Source organism: Felis catus, chromosome E1, assembly GCF_018350175.1.
Source record: "Felis catus isolate Fca126 chromosome E1, F.catus_Fca126_mat1.0, whole genome shotgun sequence".
Classification (NCBI taxonomy): Eukaryota; Metazoa; Chordata; class Mammalia; order Carnivora; family Felidae; genus Felis; species Felis catus.
The window spans coordinates 39,726,838-39,749,810 of record NC_058381.1 but is presented as its reverse complement, the minus strand read 5'-3'; the positions used below and the strand labels follow the sequence as shown (position 1 = coordinate 39,749,810).

At 42.3% G+C, this 22,973-nt stretch overlaps 2 protein-coding genes across 2 annotated transcripts; both read left to right on the top strand.

The window, feature by feature from the left end:
* The first annotated feature begins 1,956 nt into the window (after nt 1–1,956).
* Nucleotides 1,957–2,700, top strand: LOC101087113 (keratin-associated protein 3-3). The gene has a single exon (XM_006940334.5). It carries the CDS (start codon nt 2,031–2,033, stop codon nt 2,325–2,327), a length of 297 nt encoding a protein of 98 aa, XP_006940396.1. The 5' UTR covers nt 1,957–2,030; the 3' UTR covers nt 2,328–2,700.
* Nucleotides 2,701–13,517: 10,817 nt separating this feature from the next.
* Nucleotides 13,518–19,651, top strand: KRT40 (keratin 40). The gene is made up of 7 exons (XM_003996843.6): nt 13,518–14,813; nt 15,522–15,604; nt 15,867–16,023; nt 16,872–17,033; nt 17,113–17,238; nt 18,583–18,803; nt 19,319–19,651. Exons 1-7 carry the CDS (start codon nt 14,367–14,369, stop codon nt 19,416–19,418), a joined length of 1,296 nt encoding a protein of 431 aa, XP_003996892.3. The 5' UTR covers nt 13,518–14,366; the 3' UTR covers nt 19,419–19,651.
* The last annotated feature ends 3,322 nt before the right edge of the window (nt 19,652–22,973 follow it).

Sequence of the window (22,973 nt, the reverse complement as noted above, 5' to 3'; positions counted from 1 at the left end):
AAATACTGAAAATATAAATCAGTCCTCAGTAAAAGAGTGAGAAATCTGGCAGGTATTCACTCAAAGATAAATCTGGGTGAAGTCCAGGGATACCAACAGAGATTACAAATCCTTTCTTCCAAGCAGAGCCATAGAGAACTTTGTTAAAATTTGAAGGTTATTAATTTCTATCCAAGCTGTTTTCTCTAACTGTAGGTGTGAACCTTCAGATCAATGTTTGCTACTTCCTGTAAGGTTGCTCTTTTGCTTTTCTGCAGCTATTTTTTTCTTCTTTAGACTGCTTCTTTCCCCTATTCCGTACCTTGAGTTTGTTTGATCTGCAACTTACTTGGATAATGATGGTAATAATTTATCTCTGTATACAACTTTATGATTGTCTATGGACAAAAATCTTCTGAATGGAAGAATATAGATATTATGATCATTACTTTGAAGAGGAGAAAGACAAGGTTTTAAAAAAATGAATGATTTGGCATAACAAGGAAGGCAATGAGAAGGACTGGATCCAGTAAAGAGCTCTTCTGACTCCTAATGTGGTCCACAGTTGTTAACTATTGCCACAATTATCATCTTGAAAATAACCTAAATGATTAATAATGTAAAAATTTTAAGTAACTTTGAAGTATAATTATATAATGAATGCTAGGAAATATTAAAAATAACATTATCGGGCACCTGGCTGGCTCAGTCGGTTAAGCATCCAACTTCAGCTCAGGTCACAATCTCACAGTTTATGAGTTCGAGCCTTGCATTGGGCTCTGTGCTGACAATTCAGAGCCTGGAGCCTGCTTCAGATTCTGTGTCCCTCTCTCGCTCTGCCCCTCCCTCGCTCATGCTCTGTCTCTCTCTCTCTTTCTCTAAGAATAAATAAACATTAAAAAAATTTTTAAATAACATTATCAAATATATTTAAGAATACAAGATAATGAAAATATGTATGTTTAAGAAAAAAGGCAAGTTATAGAACCATAGGTAAAATGATTCCAGTACTAAAGTGATAAACAAATGTATTAAAAAAAATGACTAGGGGTGCCTGGGTGGCTCAGTCAGTTAAGCGTCCGACTTCAGCTCAGGTCGTGATCTCACGGTCCGTGAGTTTGAGCCCCACGTCCGGCTCTGTGCTGACAGCTCAGAGCCTGGAGCCTGCTTCAGATTCTGTGTCTCCCTCTATCTCTGCCCCTCCCCTGCTCATGCTCTGTCTCTCTGTGTCTCAAAAATAAATAAAAACATTTAAAAAATGACTAGAGGGATATACACAAGTATGAATACAGAATTTCTCTTGATGATAAGATTATGAGTGAGTTTTCTTTATACTTTACTATCTGTCCAAATTTTTAAATAAATATAAAATATGTATAGTCAAAAATGAAATAATAGGTGTTTTTTAAAAGTCTGCCCATATTTCTCAATAGCATATTTCTTCATATTAATGTAAGTTTGATCTTCAAAAGTCCCAAAACTTAACTAACACAATGTTATGTGCTAGTTACATCTCAACAAAAAATTATGTAATTTTTTTAAAAGTCCCAAAGCAAAAAAAAAAAAAAAAAAAAAAAGTTACTAACTTAAGTTCAACTTTTTAAAACATCATCAGAACAACTGATACAGATAAAGGTAAAGAGAATGAACACTAGACTAGCACCAGAGATAAGACCTACATACTATGGGTGTAGTATCACACAATATTTCCCAGCAAGGCTGGTGTCAGGATTATAATAGCAGAAGTTTTTGGTGACACATCATAAAGCTTGTGTTCCAGTCACAAATAGCAAGAGTAATCAGTGCCGATTTAGCAAGGAACTCAAATAAATGTTAATTAGGAGAATACAGACTCTTTACAAGCATCTAAACCAATCAAAGGATAATGGGTACACTAATATAAACAAGAACCAGGAAAGAAGCCTTCTGGTTGGACCAACACCCACTGGGAAGGGTATATAAGGGCCTCAAAGAAAGGAGAGACAGTCACAACTCAGAAGTTTCATCTATCGTTACAACCAAATCAATTAAAAACACAGATTCCCAGCGCCATGGCTTGCTGTGTCCCCTGCTGCTGCAGCGTCCCCACCGGTCCCGCCACCACCATCTGCTCCTCTGACAGATGCTGCCGGTGCGGAGTCTGCCTGCCCAGCACCTGCCCACACACGACTTGGTTACTGGAGCCAACCTGCTGTGACAACTGCCCCCCACCCTGCCACATTCCCCAGCCCTGTGTGCCCACCTGCTTCCTGCTCAACTCCTGCCAGCCCACCCCGTGCCTGGAGTCCATCAACCTCACAACCTATACCCAGCCCAGCTGTGAGCCCTGCATCTCAAGCTGCTGCTGAGCGATGGCTGCTGTGCTCCGTGCCTGATGCTGGAAGAGTCAACCCAGAAGCTTTCGTGTTCACCTGTCTCGTTACCTGCAACTAACTTACTCTGCTTTCCAAGTTGGAACAAGGATGATGTTATCACTGACAACTCTCCCTCAAAAAGAAATCAAGAGACTTTTGAAGGCCATATGGTAGATATCAGTGACCCAGGGCAATGTGAACAGGTGGATGCTACAGGCTTCCCAAAGTTTTTCATCTCCTCCATACTAAAGTTTCTCTTTCTTTGGGTGCTTCGGGAATTCTGTTTCCAGTGCTGGGTGGCATCTTTCTGGAAACGGAGGAGCTTCTTCATGATCACGCTAATAAATTTTACATCTCTGGCATAGCACAAATGTCTACAATTACTTTTGTTTATTCTTTTTTTTTTTTTATTTAAAAAAAATTTTTTTTTCAACGTTTATTTATTTTTGGGACAGAGAGAGACAGAGCATGAACGGGGGAGGGGCAGAGAGAGAGGGAGACACAGAATCGGAAACAGGCTCCAGGCTCCGAGCCATCAGCCCAGAGCCTGACGCGGGGCTCGAACTCACGGACCGCGAGATCGTGACCTGGCTGAAGTCGGACGCTTAACCGACTGCGCCACCCAGGCGCCCCTACTTTTGTTTATTCTTATTAATTCGTTAATGTACTTAACTCCAAAAGTCAGCATTTTAAGAAAAACTAAGAACAATCTGCAAAACTAAACATGGTGACAGTACAAGTATTTCTTGCTTTCATTGTTCTTGTTACTTTAAAAAAACTAAATGGCCTCACATACGCAATGGTCCACCATATCAACACACTTGCAAATAGACTTTCCCTGACTTGTCCTCCCCAAAAAATGGTTTAAGGTATATTGGGAAATACTGAACATGATATGAAGATATAACATATCAACTCCAGGGGACCTGATCTGTTTATGTTAAAAAAAAAAAATTAGTAACCTCATAATGTCATTATTCATTCAGTAAACATTTTTAAATACCTAATGATGTGCCTGGATTTTATTGTCCCTGCTCAAAATGAGCAGACTGCCTAGTAGGTCAAGCACATGCAAACACAATACCCATTCATTCCTTCATGCAATTAACAATTATTAATTGAAGCAAGGCACTGTATTGTAATAAAAATATTAAGTACTCTATTAGTAGTGTTAGTAAAGTGCTGTGATACCATAAAATTGAGAACAATTAAGAAATTAAGATTGCTGCCATGGTCACAAACAGGAAAAAGACATAGTCAAAGGCAAAATGACTGAAGCGGGTGGTCAAAGGGATATGGAAGAGAAGAGGCTGTCAGATTAGGCAGTGGCATTATGTCACGAACTGAGCATGGGAACAGAGAAGGAAGAGAGAATTTAAAAAGGAAATACTGTATTCTGCTCTAGATATGTCAAGTTTGAGTCACAGGTGGCATATCTAACTAGAGTTTAGATGGCTGGAATTTGTACAACAGTGTTCTAGAGAGGAAGAAGATGTATAAGGGAAGGTGCAGAAGTCTATGTAAAAGTTCTTATCAAGTATTTGCAGAGAGCTTGGTTGAATGCATACAGGATGAAATTTCATGAGGCTAACAGAGTGGCTGCTGGGGGATAAAAAGCTGAATGGAGATACCAAAATTCAGTCAATTCTAACAGACACTGAAATTCCAGTACACCTAGAGATGACAAAGCTCTCCGAGTACCTCTGGCACTCAACTGATGTTCCAGAAGGACACACCAAAAGAGTAAAAAGTACAACCTTGAGTAAAGAACACACCAAATTATACTTTCTCTCAAAAAGTCTAAAACCAAGGCTTAGAGGATTAAGAGGATCTTCCAGTGATTTAACTTCCTGTCAGAACAAAACTCAACACTCAGCACTCTACAACATATCAAGACTTCCTAAAATACATCATCCAGAATGAACAACATATAATTAAAAATTGTCAGACACATGAAGAAACAGGAAAACGTCATCCATAATAAAGAGAAAAAGCAGCCAATAAAAACAGGTCCATAGATAACACAGATGTTAGAATCAGCAGACAAAAATTTTATAACAGTTATTATAAGTATTTTCATGGACATAGGGAAAGATGAACACAATGTGAAAGGAAAAAAGTGAACAAGATGGGGCGCCTGGGTGGCTCAGTCGGTTAGTCATGCGACTTCAGTTCAGGTCATGATCTCATAATTTGTGAGTTCGAGCCCCACATCAGGCTCTGTGCTGACAGCTCAGAGCCTGCAGCCTGCTTCAGATTCTGTGTCTTCCTCTCTCTCTGCTCATCCTGCACTTGCGCTCTCTCTCTCTCTCTCTCTCTCTCTCAAAAATAAACAAACATTAAAAAAACTTTTAAGTGAACAAGATGAAGAAACTCAACAGAAAAGCAAATTTTTAATTTTTATTTAATAATAACAAACTAAATTTTAATTTTAATTATTTAAATTACAGAGATGCAAATAAAAATTCTAGAACTACAGAGTACCGTCTGAAATAAAGAATTCAATAGATGGCCTTAATATCAGATTGGAAACTGCCAACTAGAAGTGAGGTCAGTGCATTAAGATAACTTAAATAATGTTACAATAGATCAAAATTATCAACACTAAAACAGAGAAAAAAAGGGATTGAAAAAAAATGAACAGAACCTGAGCAGCCTCCTGTTGGACGGTACCAAGTGACCCAACAATTATGAAATAGAAGTTCCACAGTGATAGGAAACTGAGGTAGAAAACTGGGATAGACAAAGGCTGAAAACTGTCTGAATTTAGTGATATATTTTATTAACCTACAAATCCCAAGCAGGTAACACAACCTACATACATACATACACACACATACACACACACACACACCACCTAGATATATCATAATCAAATTGATGTAATAAAAAAGATTAATAGGGCAGCACCTGGGTGGCTCAGTCGGATAAGCCTCCAACTCTTGATCTCAGCTCAGGTCATGATCTCCTGGTTTGTGGGATGGAGCCCTGCCATCAGGCTCTGTGCTCACAGCCCAGGCTCACAGGCTGTGAGCACAGAGCCTGCTTGGGATTCTCTCTCTCTCTCTCTCTCTCTCTCTCTCTCTCTGTCTCTCTCTCTCTCTCTCGACAAATAAATTAACTTAAAAACAATCAAATAGAATATCTTAAAAGAAATGAGAGGTAAATACACATTCAACAGAGGACAGCAAAGAGAAAAAGACTGTCAGACTTCTATTCAGATAAAATGGACGTCAGAGGACAATCAAATCTCATTTTCAACGTCCTGGAAATAAAAAAAAAAAAAAAAAGTAACCCAGAGTTCTATAGTTTGCAAAAACCACCTCCAAAATTGAAGGAAAATGAAAACACTTTTGGATAAACAACGTTGATTAAAAAGTGTCATACGACGGGCGCCTGGGTGGCGCAGTCGGTTAAGCCTCCGACTTCAGCCAGGTCACGATCTCGCGCTCCATGAGTTCGAGCCCCGCGTCAGGCTCTGGGCTGATGGCTCAGAGCCTGGAGCCTGTTTCCGATTCTGTGTCTCCCTCTCTCTCTGCCCCTCCCCCGTTCATGCTCTGTCTCTCTCTGTCCCAAAAATAAATAAACGTTGAAAAAAAATTTAAAAAAAAAAGTGTCATACGAAAGTTCACTTTCAAGCTTTGGTTCAAGACGGTGGCTGAGGGGCGCCTGGGTGGCTCAGTCAGTTAAGCGACAGAGTCTGGATTTCCGCTCATGTGGTGACCTCACAGTCCTGATACGGAGCCCCACGTCAGGCTCTGTGCTGGGCATGGAGCCTGCCCGAGGTTCTCCCTCTCTCTCCCCCCTGCCCCTCCCTTGCTCCTGCATGGTCTTGCTCGCTCTCTCTCAATAAAATAACAAACAAAACAAAACACGACAAAGAAACGAAAAAAAACAAACCCAGATGGTGACTGGGCAGCTCCCGAACTCCCCTCCACCCACAGAAAACCGGCCTACAGCGACATTCGGAATAACTTCTTACAAAAACCTGAAGGTGATACACAAGGCCACCGAGGCAGGTAGGAGAGGCGGGGACACAACCTTGCCATCAACGCCAGCCTGGGAGCCACCGGCAACCAGGCGGGAACTCAAAACCCGGAGCCTCTGCCTCAGTGGTGGCGCGCTCCACCCCCACCTCACGCATCCCAGTGTTCCGACACGCGCTTGAACGACGAAGCCTGCAAAACACCGAATCTCGAAAACCAACGGCGCTGGCACAGTGCTCAAACTTCAAGCGAAGGGGGCTCACCTGCTTACAGTGAAGCGTGGGCGGCGGAGGGGCAGGCACGAGGACCTGCCACACACACCCAGCACCCTTGCCGGGCAGCACCAAGCCGAAGCTGCCGGCGCCATCTTGGCGCTCTCCTCTGCGCATGCTCCAGAGCAGGAGCATCTCCCGAAAGGGAGCCTTTACACTGACCTGGTGCCTGGGTTTTTGCAGCCGCTGCCCTCTAGGGGACGCCTTTTGATCGCCTGGTTCTGGAGGCCAGGGGAATTTGTGTTCCTGGTCCCGTGGGAGTGTAATAATCCGTGTCACCCAGGAAGGAGCTCAGACCTCTGTCTGGCACCCCGATTTTTGTGACTGCTACCAGAGGACACCTGGTGTAGCCAGTGCGGCTAACGCTCATGTGTCCCACGGGGCTGTAAACAAAGCAGAAAGAGTTCATACCCAGGAGCTTGGTCTTTCTGTGAAGAGGCCTAATAGCTGATCATCATGGCTGTGCCTGAGGCTTCTAATGAAACGCACACCTGTGATCCTGTCTAGACGCCTCAGAGGGTGGGCACTGTCTTCACCCTCACCGTCTGCTGCACTTCAGAGCACCCATGTCTCCTGAAAGGGAGTCTGGCGCCCTGGTTTTTGCCTGGTGCCTTCCTGTTTCTGTAGCTGCTGTCCAAGGGACATCCTTTGATTGCCTGGCTGTGGGGGAGGAGTTGGGTTCCTGCATCCCACATGACTGTGGCGGCTGGGGAGATGTTGCTCGGCAGGTTGCCACCCCAAGGGCACTATGTAGACAATGCACACCCCCAAGTCTTTCTGTGAAGAGGAGGCTGCTTGCTTATCCTGGAGCGTCAGCCTGAGGGCAAGGCTCCAGGCTGGTCACACATTTAGTGCTGAGCAGCTCTCAAGGAATATAGCCTATGAATACCATCTTGGTGTTTCCCTCTGTCTTGCTTCGGCTTAGTGGTATGACCCAGAAAAGGGTTTATACACTCATCTCTAGCCCCTATTTTTGCAACCGCTACCCAGAGGAAACCTCCAGATCACCTGGCTTTGGTGGGCAGAGGGGCTTATGCTTACAGTCCCACAGAACTATATTTATTTGCATACTTTAAAGAGCTAATGCCTAAGAGTCTGGTTCCAGTCAGCCTGAATCTAGATGCTAAGGCCCTCCCCTTTGGGGCAGTGACAGGTCTTGGCACATCCTCAACTGCTGGGAGCTATTAAAAATATAATAGGCTACTTGGACAAGCACAGAGGTTGGAGACACAATCGAGAGCCCGGGCAGGGCTGAACAACAGGGCCCAGCTCTTACATGAGGCCACTCCTTCAAGACTGGGAGAGGTGGTTCTTTCGTCTACTGTATAGAAACCAACACGGAGAGTTTGAGCAAGATGAAGAAACAGAGGAATATCTTCCAAATGAAAGAATAAGATAAAACAAAGTGGATTAAAGACTGGAACATAAGATCTGAAACCACAAAACTCCTAGAAGAAAACATAGGCCGTAAGCTCCTGGATATAGGTCTTGACTATGATTTCTTTTAAATCTGATCCCCACAGCAAAAGGAACAAAAGCAAACAAGTGGGACCACATCAAACTAAAAAGCTTCTGCACAGCAAAGGAAATCAGCAACAAAATGAAAGGGCAATCTACTGAATGGGAGAAAATATTTACAAATCATATATCTGATAAGGGCAAATGTCCAAAATGTATAAAGAATTCATACAGCTCAATGGCAAAGACACAATCCAATTAAAAAAAAACGGGCAGAATATCTGAATAGGTATTTTTCCAAAGAAGACATACAAAAGGACAATAGGTACATGAAAAGATGTTTACATCATTAATCATCTGGGAGATGCAAATCAATACCACAATGAGATACCATCTCACATCAATCAAAATGGCGGGTATCAAAAAGATCAGAAATAACAAGTGGTGGTAAGATGTGGAGAAAAGGGAACCCTCATGTACTTTTGATGAGAATGTAAAATGGTGTAAATTGGAAAACACTATGGAAGTTCCCCCCAAAAAATTAAAAATAGAACTATCAGCAATTCCGCTTCTGTGTATTTGTCTGAAGAAAATGAAAACATCAACTCAAAAAGATATATGCACTCCCATGTTAATTGCAGGGTTATTTACAATAGCCAAGAAATAGAAACAACCTATATATATGGCATATTATTCAGCCATAAGAAAAGAATGAAATCTTCCCATTGCAGTAACATGGATGAACTTTGAGGGCATTATGCTAAGTATAAAAAAAAAATCAGATGGAGAAAGACAAATACCATATGATCTGTCATATGTGGAATCAAAAACAAATAAATAAATAAAACCAAGTTCATAGTTATGGAGAACAGATTCGTTCCCAAAGGTAGGGAGGTGGGAAGTAGAAAAAAATGGGTGAACTGTTTTGTTTTGGTTCTTTAGTTTAAATAAATTGAACTTTAAAAATAAATAAATCGGGGTGCCTGGTGTCTCAGTCAGTTAAGCGTCTGACTCTTGATTTCAGCTCAGGTTGTGATCTCACAGTTGTGAGATCAAGCCCTGTGTTGGGATTCCACACTGAGCATGGAGCCTGCTTGGGATTCTCTCTCTCTCTCTCTCTCTCTCTCTCTCTCTCTCTCTCTCTCTCTCTCTCCCCCTCCCTTTCCCCTACTTGTGTTCTCTATCTAAAATAAAAAAATTAAGTTAAATTAAATAATAAACCACTTTATAATATAAACAAAAATACTAAGTAAATACATTTTGAAGCTCTACTTCTATTCCATGACACAATGATTCTCCTAAATATTTACCCAAAAAAAATGAAATATATATCCACAAAAATATATATACAAGAATATCTATGGGAGTTTTATTCATGACAGCCCCAAGTAAGGGGCTCCAAATGTTTGTCCAAAGGAGAAAGGACACATGGCAGCATATTCATACAATGAAATATTCCTCAGCAACTTTAAAAAAAATAAAATACTGTACTTCTGGTCCACGTGACAACAGGGATGAAATAAAAACTATGATGTTGAGCCAAAGAAACCAGATACAAAAAGGATGCACCCTGTGATTTTACTTATGAAACCCACGAATAGTGAATACCAATCTCTGGTAAAAGGAATCAGAGCGTTGTTTCCCTTTGGGAGGTGGGCACTGAGTGAAAAATGACACACGGGAACATTCTGGTATCCTGGAAATGTCAGATATCTTGACTGGGGTGAGGGTTACATAGGTACATGTGTTTGCCAAAACTGCATTTCAATATATATAAATTTCATCTCAACTGAAAAAAATTGGAGGAACAAAAAGAATAGGTACTTAACAATTATGGAGTTATTGGGAACCAAGATGGATCAGCTGGAGACCTTACACTGCCATTAAATTTTACTACTTTTATAAAGTGAAAGATATGCAGGTTGTTTATGCCTTGACAATTCCATGTAGAAGTGACACATTACAGGAGTGCCTGGGTGGCTCAGTCGGTTGGGTGTCCGACTTCAGCTCAGGTCATGATCTCACAGTTGGTGAGTTCGAGCCCCGCATTAGGCTCTGTGCTGACAGCTCAGAGCCTGGAGCCTGCTTCAGATTCTGTGTCTCCCTCTCTTTCTGCCCCTTCCCTGCTCATGCTCTGTCTCTCTTTGTCTCAAAAATAGATAAAAACATTAAAAAAAAAAAAAAAAAGAAGTGACGGGTTACTATTTTTCCCTACAGCAAGGACTAAGACTCAAAGGAGTTACAAGTCTAGATGAAGACAATACAGCTAGTTAGTAACAACACTGGAACTGGAATAAAATGTAACCATTATGACCACCAGGACATTGCTCTTTGTCCTCTGCTAACCTTCCTTGCCCTTTAGCTTTCAATTGTTTTGTAAGCAATTATGTGTCAAAACAGAAACCTCTACTGAGCCAAAGGCTTATATTTTTAGCAAACATTTACTGAAGGCCTATTATATTATGTCCCAAGTGCTGAGGATAAGAAGAAGACAAATAAGATATACCTATCTTAAAAGAGACATTTTCTGGGGTGCCTGGATGGCTCAGTCAGTTGAGCATCTGACTTCGGCTCAGGTCATGATCTCACGGTGTTCTGTGGGTTCGAGGCCCTGGTTGAGCTTTGTGCTGACAGCTTCGGATTCTCTGTCTGCCTCTCTCTCTGTTCCTCCCCCACTAGTGCTCGCTCTCTCTTTTTTTTTCTCTCTCTCTCTCCTCTCTCTCTCTCCCCCCCCCTCCAAAATAAAATAAACATTAAAAAATATATATTCAAAAAAGAGACATTTTCCAAAAAGGGAAAAAAGACCAAGAAACATAAAAATACTGAAACCTTTAAAAGGGATGTAACACATGTGACAGTGGAGGTATGTGCAAATGCTGTGGGGAAAGCCCCATCTCAACATGAGGCAGTTGAGTGGCACTTCATCTACCTTAACATGTGGGTTTGTTGGGGGCGGGGTACAGAAGAACAGTGGACCAAGGAAACACCACCTACAAAGCAGGAAGGAAGGTTGCAGTTTGGGGTTGTGAGACAAAGTATCAGGAAATTAGCCTAGAAGGGTAAATTGGCACCAGACTGAAAGGGGTCGTATTTGTCAAGGCAGGAAGTTTGGATTTCAGAGGTGGAGACTGACAAAAAAAATAGATCTGTATTTTACATCAGCGAGTGTGGCAGCAGTAAGTGGATGTTCTGAGGTACGGGCATATTACAAGAAGAAACAATGATGATATTGTATCATGACCTTTAATGGCATCTGTTTATTTTTCTCTATTCCCAATGTTCCCTTCTTTTGAGGATGATATGCCATAAAAATGAATTCTGGGGGGCGCCTGGGTGGCTCAGTCGGTTAAGCCTCCGACTTCAGCTCAGGTCACGATCTCGCGGTCCGTGAGTTCGAGCCCCGCGTCGGGCTCTGGGCTGATGGCTCAGAGCCTGGAGCCTGCTTCAGATTCTGTGTCTCCCTCTCTCTCTGCCCCTCCCCCGTTCATGCTCTGTCTCTCTCTGTCTCAAAAATAAATAAACGTTTAAAAAAAATTTTTTTAATGAATTCTGGGCAATTTCAATATTCTAAGATGGGAACTAAGGCTATTGATTGTCATACAACATTATCTAATTAATCAAGCCCCAAATAAATAGTCCTGCATGTTTGTGCTCTCTCTCTCTCTCTGTCTCTTTCTCTGTCTCTGTCTCTGTCTCTGTCTCTCTCTGTCTTTCTCTCTCTCTCTCTATATATATATATCCCATAACCAGAAATCAACATTTTACAAATAGAAACTAGGTCAATATAAACGGAAATACTTATTTTTACTTGCAGTTACTTTATTTTTTCAAGTTTATTTGAGAGAGAGAGAGAGAGAGCATGAGCAGGGGAGGGGCAGAGAGAGATGCAGAGAGTGAGAATCCCAAGCAGGCTCTGTGTGGTCAGCACAGAGCCTGATGTGGGGCTCAAACTCATGAACCGTGAAATCATGACCTGAGCTGAAATCAAGAGTTGGACACTTAACCAGCTGAGCCACCCAGGGCACCCCCCTGCAGTTACTTTAAAAGAAAGGCACATTGCTGCATTTTAATTAACTGAAACCAATGACAGACAACCAAGACATGGGTTCTCTTCAAAGACATTTTTCCTTTGACTCATTAGGTTACTGTGGAAATCAGAATTTTCCTTCAGAGATCTGTATTTTTCAAATATGTTTTTGAATCCCTGCTCATGTCCTCTGCAGAACAGCATCATCATACCATCAGCACTCTAAGAACGTTTAGCATTAAGTGTTGAAATGTAAAGAGAATCCCTAAAATCAAACCCAATTCTGCTCAATGAATAAGAAACCCTAAGGGTCCATGACCATATCACCTTGAAGGTGTCCCATCTTATCTGATCTCAGAAGCTAAGCAAGGTCGTGCCTGGTTAGTACTTGGATGGGAGAATAATATATCCTAAGACACTATTTAAATCCATCTATTTAAGAGCTCTTGGTTTGTTTTTGGTTTTGGTCTTTCCATTATCAGCTACCTAGTGTTCACAGTTAGAAAAAAAAATTAAGTTTATTTTAGATCATGAAAATTTTCACTTTGTCAGGATAGTGGGGTTTTTTCTTATAAAAATGTTAACGATTCTGGAGGCAATTTGCTCTGCACACCTTTGAAAATGAAATAAATGCCACAATTACGCCAAGCAAAGCGAAAGAGATTATGCTCCATAACGGAGATGAAATTCAAGACAGAATCCAAAAAATCTCAAACCCCTATCCATTCGGTATTGCAGCAGGGGTTTCACCCAATGGAACCACTGATCTGGAACTCACATTATAAAATTTTATTCCTCAGTTCCAGTCTTTTAAATTTTTATGAAATTGTGACCTTAAAAAATAAGTAAATAAGGGGCACCTGGGTGGCTCAGTTGGCTAAGTGACTGACTTTGGCTCATGTCATGATGTCGAGGCTCATGAGTTGGAGCCCTGTGTTGGGTTCTGTGCTGACAGCTCAGAGCCTGGAGCCTGCTTCAGATTCTGTGTCTCCCTCTCTCTCTCTGCCCCTCCCCCACTCATACTCTGTCTCTGTCTCTCAGAAATAAATAAAAGTTAAAAACTGAAAAAAAAAAAAGGAAATAAGACAAAACAGATTCCATCTCAGAAGTAAACCTTCTGTAGCTCCCTTGCCCCTATTCTGAAGTGTAACCAATGAGGGTTTAGTTTCCTAAGAGATTAAAAGATTGTAACTTAGAGATTTTATTTCACTCTTATTATAGATACAGGTAAAAAAAAAAGTATATCTCTCATCTAAAAATGAGTCATAGGAGGGACACCTGGGTGGCTCAGTCAGTTGGGCGTCCGACTTCGGCTCAGGTTATGATCTCGAGACTCGTGAGTTTGAGCCCCACATCGGGCTCTGCTGACAGCTCAGAGCCTAGAGTCTGCTTCCAATTCTGTGTCTCCTTCTCTCTCCCCCTCCCCCACTCACATTCTGTCTCTCTCTCTCTCTCTCTCAAAAATAAATATTTAAAAATTTTTTTAAATAAATAAAAATTAGGCATAGGAAATGTGGAGAAAGCAAGGAAATTTCCGGAAATCATAGATCACAACTCCAGATCTTGATAACCAATTTGTCTTTTGGCCTGGAGGGCACAGATCATACCCATCTGTTACATAAAGTGACTTTTCAATGTGTGCACAGGTAGACATGGTTCACACACACACACACACACACACACACACACACACACACACACTTTAAACCCAGTACACACCTCACCCCTCCACCATCTGAGCACAGCAAGACCATAAAAAGCGTTGAAAAGACTGCTAACTACAGGGAACATTTTTATGATGGTGGCACAAACAAATAAATGGCATTTAATGAGATGTAATATGAATTTTAAGAGGATACATAAACAATTTCCAGTGCCCAGGATCAAAATGTGTGGGAATATTGTTTTCGTTATTTGTAATGAGTTGTACCTATAATTACTGAGGGGCCACATTTTCTCCATCTTTCCAAAGTCTGCCAAACGGACAGCGCTTCCTAAGAAGATTTTATTCTGGACCAAACATTTTATCCTATTGGCATATGGAAATAGTGTCCTTTTTTAGTAACCTGAAGTTATGCCTCTTTTATGAAGCATAAAACTCTTCCTCAGCAAACAAACAACCCTGATGAGTGTTCATATGACAACTGCCACCAACAGTGATAAGGAAAACATCCGGTCTGTTCCGTAAATACCCATTTGGGGGACTGTATAAAAGTCTCAGGAGGGAAGGAGACCTCGGCAGCCAGTCAGCCGGAGTTTTGCAACTAGTCTTGGTTCTCCGTTCGATAGGATGCCTTCGGACTGCTCCCCTTCGTGCTGCTCCTCTGAATCCTGTGCCACAGCTTCCGACTGTGTGTTCGCTTCACCCTGTTCCATGGAAACCACTCACCTCCCCAGCGCCCAAGCCACCTCCAGAGGCCAGACCCCTAGCTTCCTATCTGGGTCTCGCTTGGCAACCGGCTGTGTCACACCGTGCTACTTGGCTGGGAATTGTCACATTCCGTGCTTGGTGGGGAGCGGTGCTTGGTGTGAGGATGGGATGTTCAACAGCAACGAGAAGGAGACGATGCAGTTCCTGAACGACAGACTCGCCAACTACCTGGAGAAGGTGCGAGGCCTGGAGGAGATGAACGCGGAGCTGGAGTGCAGGATCCGAGAACAGTGTGAAGGGGAGGTCCCCCTGGTGTGCCCCGATTATCAGTGTTACTTCGACACCATTGAAGATCTCCAGCAAAAGGTCTGGTGTCTCATTGCCCTAATGTTCCACCCTTCCAATCTGGGATTTGCTCCACCTTTATACTAAAAGAGGCTATTCTATGGAAGTCCCTCCAGGGAAAGGGGACTTTTCAGGAGGTAATGTGACCCAGAGGAAAGGGTGGTGGGCCGAAAGTCAGGAAACGTCAGCATTAGCCGTGGGGATGCCAGTAATCCCTGACGGCCATAATAAACTCTCTCATGTCCAGACTTTTACCTTCATCGTCCAGAGAGTAAGGAAAAACTGTGTTATACCCAAAGTTAATTCTGTATGCAACACTGGATGTTTATATTTATATTTTAACATAGATATTGAAATGTCATCGTTTTAATCACATAATTTCACCCTAGGAATCATTTTCTTACAGATGAATTTTTATTTTCATGGAGTGGGGATAGAGTCATAATACAAACCACTTATGGAGAAAAATCAGAGTTCAACTGTCAAGGAATATTGCAAAATGTCTTAGGCCATTGAAAAACTAACCTTTTTTATCTATTTCTTTTATAAATTGGTCCTGCTTGTCTCGTCATGAAGTGACATGGCTAATAAGAGAAGTAGGCTGAAAGCTATTTTATACTTTCTTATAAAGACTTTTAAAAGATAAATAATGGCATAGTTGTTAAATGAATAGATATTTAGGTTTCTTTCAAAGGGCCATCTATTACATATAACGACCTTCCTTCCCAGATCTTGTGCACAAAGGCAGAGAGTTCTAGACTTGCTGTTCAGCTTGACAACTGCAAACTGGCTGCCGATGACTTTAGGTCAAAGTAAGTTGAATTTGAACTTGAGAATAATTTATGACTGCCTCTCTCTCACTCTCTCTCTCGCTCTCTCTGTCTCACACACACAAGTGCGAGTGCACACACCACAAATATTCTCTCTATAAGCTTTTTTGAAGCTAAGAATGCTCACAAAACTCACATTTATTATTTGGGATGTGGCTTCCTTGAGTCATCTTGTCACTCCCCAGCATCCCCAGCACTGTCTCCAGCCAAGTAAGCATTGGCTGTATCTCTTTTGCCGTGAAAGGTACGAGTCTGAACTGTCTCTTCGCCAGCTGCTGGAGACGGACATTGGCGGCCTGCGTGGGATCCTGGGTGAGTTGACTCTGTGCAAAGCCGATCTGGAGGCCCACGTGGAGTCTCTGAAGGACGATCTCCTTTGCCTTAAGAAAAACCACGAAGAGGTGAGGAAAGTGGCAAAATTGCTGAACAAATGTAGAAGGGACAAAGTCAAACTGATACAGTCCGTGTTGTGTACCTCAATCGAACTTGGGCAGATACCGCTCATGCTGGAACAAAAGTACTCAGGGCACTAATGCTGTTGGGCCTGATCATGGCAGCATGTCATGTCTCTGGATGTACATGTGAAATGGCCCTGGCCAGTGCCACATGGATGAACCAAACTGTCCACCTGTCATTGCTGTCTGGAGGGGGTAACTCCCACAAACAGCCTTCCTTGGAGGCTTTATGGCTCACCTAACTCTAACCTATAAGGTTTGAAAATCTGGATTATCGATAAACACAGGGTGTGAAGGCCATTTCAAAAAGGGGATAACATCTTATGCAATATTTGGGCCAAATTTTTAAAATATTCTGTACCTATAAACTTTTTAAAATCATAAAATATGAAGTATCTGATTATCTCACATCAATGAGGCTAAAAGGTGAAAAGCTGAAAGATGTAATATAGTATATTTCCCCTTTGAGCATTGGTTGATGATAATAATAGCATTTATTGAGACCTTCCTATGTGCCAAGGGCTTTCATAAGTGCTTTCTATAAACATTAACTATCTCTCACAATAAGTCTCTGGGAAAGGTAAAATTATTATACCCATTTGCAGATGCAGACACTGAGCTACGAAAAGAGATTGCAACCCAAGCAACTGAATCTAAATCCCTTTAGATTTTTTACACTTTTACTCACTTCTCCCCCAAAACAGAAATGCGACGCCCTTGGGATGTCAAAGTGAATCCCCCCCCTCCCCCGCCCACCCACCCTGTCACACTCTTGACTCCATTCCCCCATTCAGGAGGTCAACTTGCTTCGCGGACAGCTGGGTGACCGACTCAGCGTGGAGCTGGACACTGCCCCCACCGTCGACCTCAACAGGGTCCTGGATGAGATGCGCTGTCAGTATGAAACGGTGCTCGCCAACAACCGCAGAGACGTGGAAGAATGGTTCGCTGTTCAGGTCAGCTCCTGGAGCAGGAAGGTGACAGGCTTCCAGATGTCTGTCTTACTTGGGTCCTCTGATCACACCTGTGTTTCAGACAGAGGAGCTGAATCAACAGCAGCTGTGCAGCACGGAGCAGCTGCAGGACTGCCAGACAGAGATCCTGGAACTGAAACGCACAGCCAACGCTCTGGAAATTGAGCTCCAAGCACAGCAAAGCCTGGTATGCCACTCACATACTGAGGAGTCAGGCCTCGAGATGCCATCCTCTCTTCCAAACCCCGAGGAGAGAGCCCCACAGTTCATGTGGCAGAAAGTCTCCATTTCCAATGTGCAAGGAGTATATTTCCTTGCCTTTCCTAAATACTGCTATTTACCGAGCTAGGGGCAGGAGCGATAGGTCAATAGCTTGTACTGTCCCAACGGGATGCCCTGACCGTCCCTTCTGGGCTTGAGTGTGATCCTGCAGCACCTTCCAGAGACAGGGAGAGAGGGGAAGAGCAGGAGCAGAATGAGAACAGAACCTCTGAGCCAAAGGCACTCGAGCATTCCAGTGGGTTTTGAAGCTCTTTTTTTTTAATATTCTTTTAATGTTTATTTATTTCTGAGACAAAGAGAGACAGAGCATGAGTGGGGGAGGGGCAGAGAGAGAGGGAGACACAGAATCGGAAGCAGGCTCCAGGCTCTGAGCTGTCAGCACAGAGCCCGATGCGGGGCTCGAACTCACAAACCGTGAGATCGTGACCTGAGCTGAAGTCGGTCACTCAACTGACTGAGCCACCCAGGCGCCCCTGAAGCTCTTTTGATTCGGGCCAGGTTTCCAAGCTCACCATCATAGAAAACAATGGTATTCAAACTCTGCATTCTACCACTATCCTAAACTTTCCCAGGATCCACATCTCAACTGGACCCTTCACTGAACCCCCCCCCCCGACCCCCACCAAGCAACGAGGATACCGTGCACTGAAGATAACACTAGCCAGTTCCAGTCAAACACCCCTGTCTGTGCCACGTTAGGCCCTATGGAGACTAGGTGAATGACAGCTGTGCATTCATCTTGTGAGAGCCTTACTTTATGGGATAAATCCCTTTACTAAGCCCGTTATACAGATGAGGAAGACTGAGATTCAGATTAAGTTGCAGGGATCATGCAGTTTTTAAGAGGCAAAAGTGGAAGCTGGATCCAGCTGGTTCAATCCCAGAGCCTCTTAACTCCCACTATATGGCTCCTCCCTGCCTCAAGTCGATACCCAACTTCAGTATACTGAAGGTTGCAGCGGGCTTGGGGGTGTTAGTAATAACTCTTACCTAGTAGCTTTTAAAGTTTTTTTTTTCAGGAACTCTTCAAAATGCTTTACACATATCACTCATTTAATCCTCACAACCCTCCTAGGAGATAGGTACTTTGCATTGCCCACTTGTTATAGAATAAAACTAAGGCTCAGAGAAGCTAAGTAATTTTCAGAATGTCACTAGGCTACACTAGTGTAGAGCAAGGCTTTGGAAACAGGCACTCTGATCCCAGGGATTATGTTATACAGCCCTCCTAAGTACACTTCTTCTGCAGACAGAATCTCTGGAATGCACTGTGGCGGAGACTGAGGCCCAGTATGGCGCGCAGCTGGCCCAGATGCAGTGCCTGATCGATAACGTGGAGAACCAGCTGGCGGAGATCCGCTGTGACCTGGAGCGGCAGAACCAGGAGTACGAGGTGCTGCTGGACACAAAGGCCCGGCTGGAGTGTGAGATCAACACGTACCGGGGTCTCCTTGAGAGTGAGGACAGCAGGCAAGTTCCACACGTTTATTCTCAAAATCCCCCAAGTCACAAAGAGGCTCTTGTAGGAGAATCCTGTTTCCCCAAGATCTGCCCAAGGTCAAACCTCTCTAACGTGTTAAAGGATCTCCTTACAAGAGTTTAAAAAACAACAACAACAACAACAACAACAACCATGACTGAGGCTAATCACACGATATTAGAAGTGTTCACAAAGTATTCTAAGTTCTAAAGCAGAATAAGTATCACACATAAAATTCCATGCTGGAGATCTCCCTTGGCTCCTGCCTCCCACCAAATGCATAAGAGGACATTTGCAAAGTGAAGTAAATACACATAGTTGTATTGAGCTGGCACAGCTGCAATGGGCATGAAGCGACAATGCTGGGTCCACGCATAAAATAGGCTTAAGTCAAATGTTATTCTGCAAAGAGCGTTCAAAGAGTGGCAGATTTGGGCACGATCTTTTCTGAGTTGAAATGTTATCCAGCTTTCCCCTGTTGAACTTAGTTCAAATTTCTCCACAGGCTTCCCTGTCACCCATGTTCTACCACAAGCACGTCAGACAACACTTGTGAGCCATACTCCGCGTATGTGGTTTGCACGCTCGAAAACTGCTGTGTGTGAATGCTAAACCCCCAGCGCGGCGGATGGAGGCTTCAAAGCCAGCAGTGTCCTGGAAAGGAGATGGGGGCTTCAGTCAGAGACATCCAAACTTGAAAGTCAAGAAGGGTTTTCCATCCTGGGGAACCTGGGTGGCTCAGCCGGTTGAGTGTCCCACTCTTGGTTTTGGCTCAGGTCATGATCCCAGGGTCGTGGCATTGAGCCCAAGTCAAGCTCTGCACTGAGCGTGGAGCCTGCTTGAGATTCTCTCTCTCTCCCTCTGCCCCTCTTCCCCTCTTGCTAATGCTCTCTCTCTCTCTCTCTCTCTCTCTCAAATAAAATTTTAAAAAAAGGTTTCTATCCTGAACTTGTCCTCTAAACATCCTCAGTATATTTCTGCTTTATCATTTCCTCTCCTGCCAGCTTATTTGTGATATTCTAGGAGTCTATAATGCTTTCTTGCTAATCTCCAAATAAAATGTGTTCCATTTTTTTTAGCATGGTAAATATAAACTTTGTGGCTTATTACTGCAGATGTAATAACCATGTGATGCCAAGGTAATTGCCTAAACCCATGCCGACAGTTTGATTTTGCACAAACCAAAGCTGAAAATAGTTTTTTAACTCCTCAATTACAAACAGGTTAACTAATCAATGCAAAATGTCATATATCTTGGAAGACAGTTGGAACTTTAGGAATAAATTTTATTTTATTTGTAATTACAAAAGTTCAAGATTCCATTTTTTTTTTCAATTTGGCACACGAAAGGGGAAAAAAATCAGTTATAATTCCACACCCGAAATATCCATTCTCGGTATCTTGGGAACTTAACAGTTTTCTTTCTTACAATAGGTTTTTCCATACAGTGGTAATCATATTTACATATGCACATAGTTGAGTAACATTTTTTTTCTATGTCATGTAAGCATTTTCAATCCTAATAAACATATAAGATTGTCTTGTGACCATTATGTTAACGGCTGCATAAAATACCATAAGGTACATAGGTCTGTTATTGAACATTGGGGTATAAGAATAATTATTCACAGGGGTGCCTGGGTGGCTCAGTCGGTGGAGCGTCCAACTTCGGCTCAGGTCATAATCTCACTGTTCATGAGTTCGAGCCCTGTGTCGGGCTCTGTGCTGACAGCTCAGAGCCTGGAGCCTGCTTTGGATTCTGTGTCTCCCTTTCTTTCTGCTCCTCCCCTTCTTGCACTCTGTCTCTCTCTCTCAAAAATAAATAAACATTAAAATTTTTTAAAAAAAGAAGAATTATTCACATACATTTAAAAAGCAAAACAGGGGCGCCTGGGTGGCGCAGTCGGTTAAGCCTCCGACTTCAGCCAGGTCACGATCTCACGGTCCGTGAGTTCGAGCCCCGCGTCAGGCTCTGGGCTGATGGCTCGGAGCCTGGAGCCTGTTTCCGATTCTGTGTCTCCCTGTCTCTCTGCCCCTCCCCTGTTCATGCTCTGTCTCTCTCTGTCCCAAAAATAAAAAACGTTGAAAAAAAATTAAAAAAAAAATAAATAAAAAGCAAAACAGAGGGGCGCCTGGATGGCTCAGTACAGCTCAGAGCCTAGAGCCTGGTTCAGATTCTGTGTCTCTCTCTCTTTCTGCCCCTATCCCACTTGCGCGCGCTCTCTCTCTCTCTCAAAGATAAAAAAACACTAAAAAAATTTTTTTTAGTAAATAAATAAAAAAGCAAAACAGAGAACTCCACTTCCAGAAGATGAAATAGATGTACATTTCCTTGTTCCTCTTCCTAAGTTTGGCTAAAAACCCTAGAAATTACACATAAAACAAATACAGCATGAAGGAGATCTTTATGGTGCATATCTTGAGTTGTGTATCATGAATGCTGAGGTAGTTACATGAATCTACATATGTGAAAGAAATATACACATCATACACACACACATTGTGTATATATATACATATATATATATATAACATTGTGTATGTATATACATATATATATATATGTATATATATACACATTGTATCCATGTCAACTTCTTGACTTTACAATTGAACTATAGCTGAGCAAGATATAACCACTATAACCACAGGAGAAAGCTAGATACATGGGACCTCTAGGCACCATCTTTGCAAATTCCTGTGGGCCTGTAATTGTTTCAAAATGCAAATGTTCTTTTAAAAAACAGATAATGGTTTTTAACCCAGAGGTTTCCACCATATCAATCTCTGCCATCCACCCACCCTCAGACTTTCCCACGGTTTCTTCTCTGCCTTGGTCAAGATTATGGCAAAGCAAATATTCAGCATCTGTAATAATTCCCAACGAGCTATATCCAATTTCCTCTCAGAAAAATGCACATGACTACCTTCTCTCGATCTATAACATTTTGTATGGATTCACTAATCTATTTTTATTTTCTGAGTTAAAAATATTTCCAGTTTGGCTTAATGCAAAATCAAAGTGGAACTGAAGTAGGAAAATATCCTTAAGATAGAATAACCACTTTGGGGACTCTCGTGTTACTTTTAGCCTTCCATAACTGTTTTTAGTTTTGGCATAGTATTGCACTAAATATTATGTTAAAGACATAGGCTAATTCTAGATCTGACCTCTTCTTGGGTTAGCCTGCCTGTTCTAAATGGTGTTAGGGTGGGAGGACTCCAGCTTCTTTTTTTTTTTTTTTTTTTTTTTTTTTTTTTAACCATAGTACACTTTCACTGGCCAAATGGTCTTCCCTTTCTACTTTCCAACAATGATAAAAACTTCTAAAATCCTAGGGGCATTAAATTATGTCTACTTTGCAGTAGTGTAATAGATTCATATTTGCATGGCAATAAATATGTTTTTAAATCTGGTTATTGGAAAAGTATAGACCAAAATTATCATTGATACAAATCTGGATCATCGTGAGCTCTATAGTTAACCAAACACCCCACAACAAAGTAATTGCTAATGATGATGATAAATAGTCACATTAAGTGAATTATGCACAAAGAGGAAAGATTTCCATCACTGAAAACTGTGACATCCCAAAACAGCCCTCAGAAGCCTTCCTCCAGGGACACCTCGGTGGCTCAGTCTGTTAAGCATCTGACTCCTGGTTTCGGTTCAGGTCATAACATAATCTCATGGTTTCATGAGTTGGAGCCCGGAGGCAGGCTCTGTGCTGACAGTGCAGAGCCTGCTTGGGATTCTCGGTCTCCCTCCCTCCCTGCCCCTCCCCCACTCATGCTGTCTCTGTGTCTCTCAGGATAAATAAACTTAAAAAAAAAGCCTTCCTCCAAACTGGAGGAATTCCATCTTTTTCCATGTGGGCATATGCAGTAGGCATTCCCCTGGGTTGTCAAACACTGAAAACATGGCCACTGTACTTTTGGATAAAACAGTTAAGGCCTTTCTTGGTAAAATCTAGTAGAATCCTAATTTTAGTTAATAATGCAACATCTTCATAGCTTTAATAATGCACTAAATAAGATGCCTGTATTTTTAGCACCTAGTGTTGCATAAAAAGTAAAATCTAAAATATAACGTATCATGGGGTGCCTGGGTGGCTCAGTCGGTTAAGCGTCTGACTTCAGCTCAGGTCATGATCTGGTAG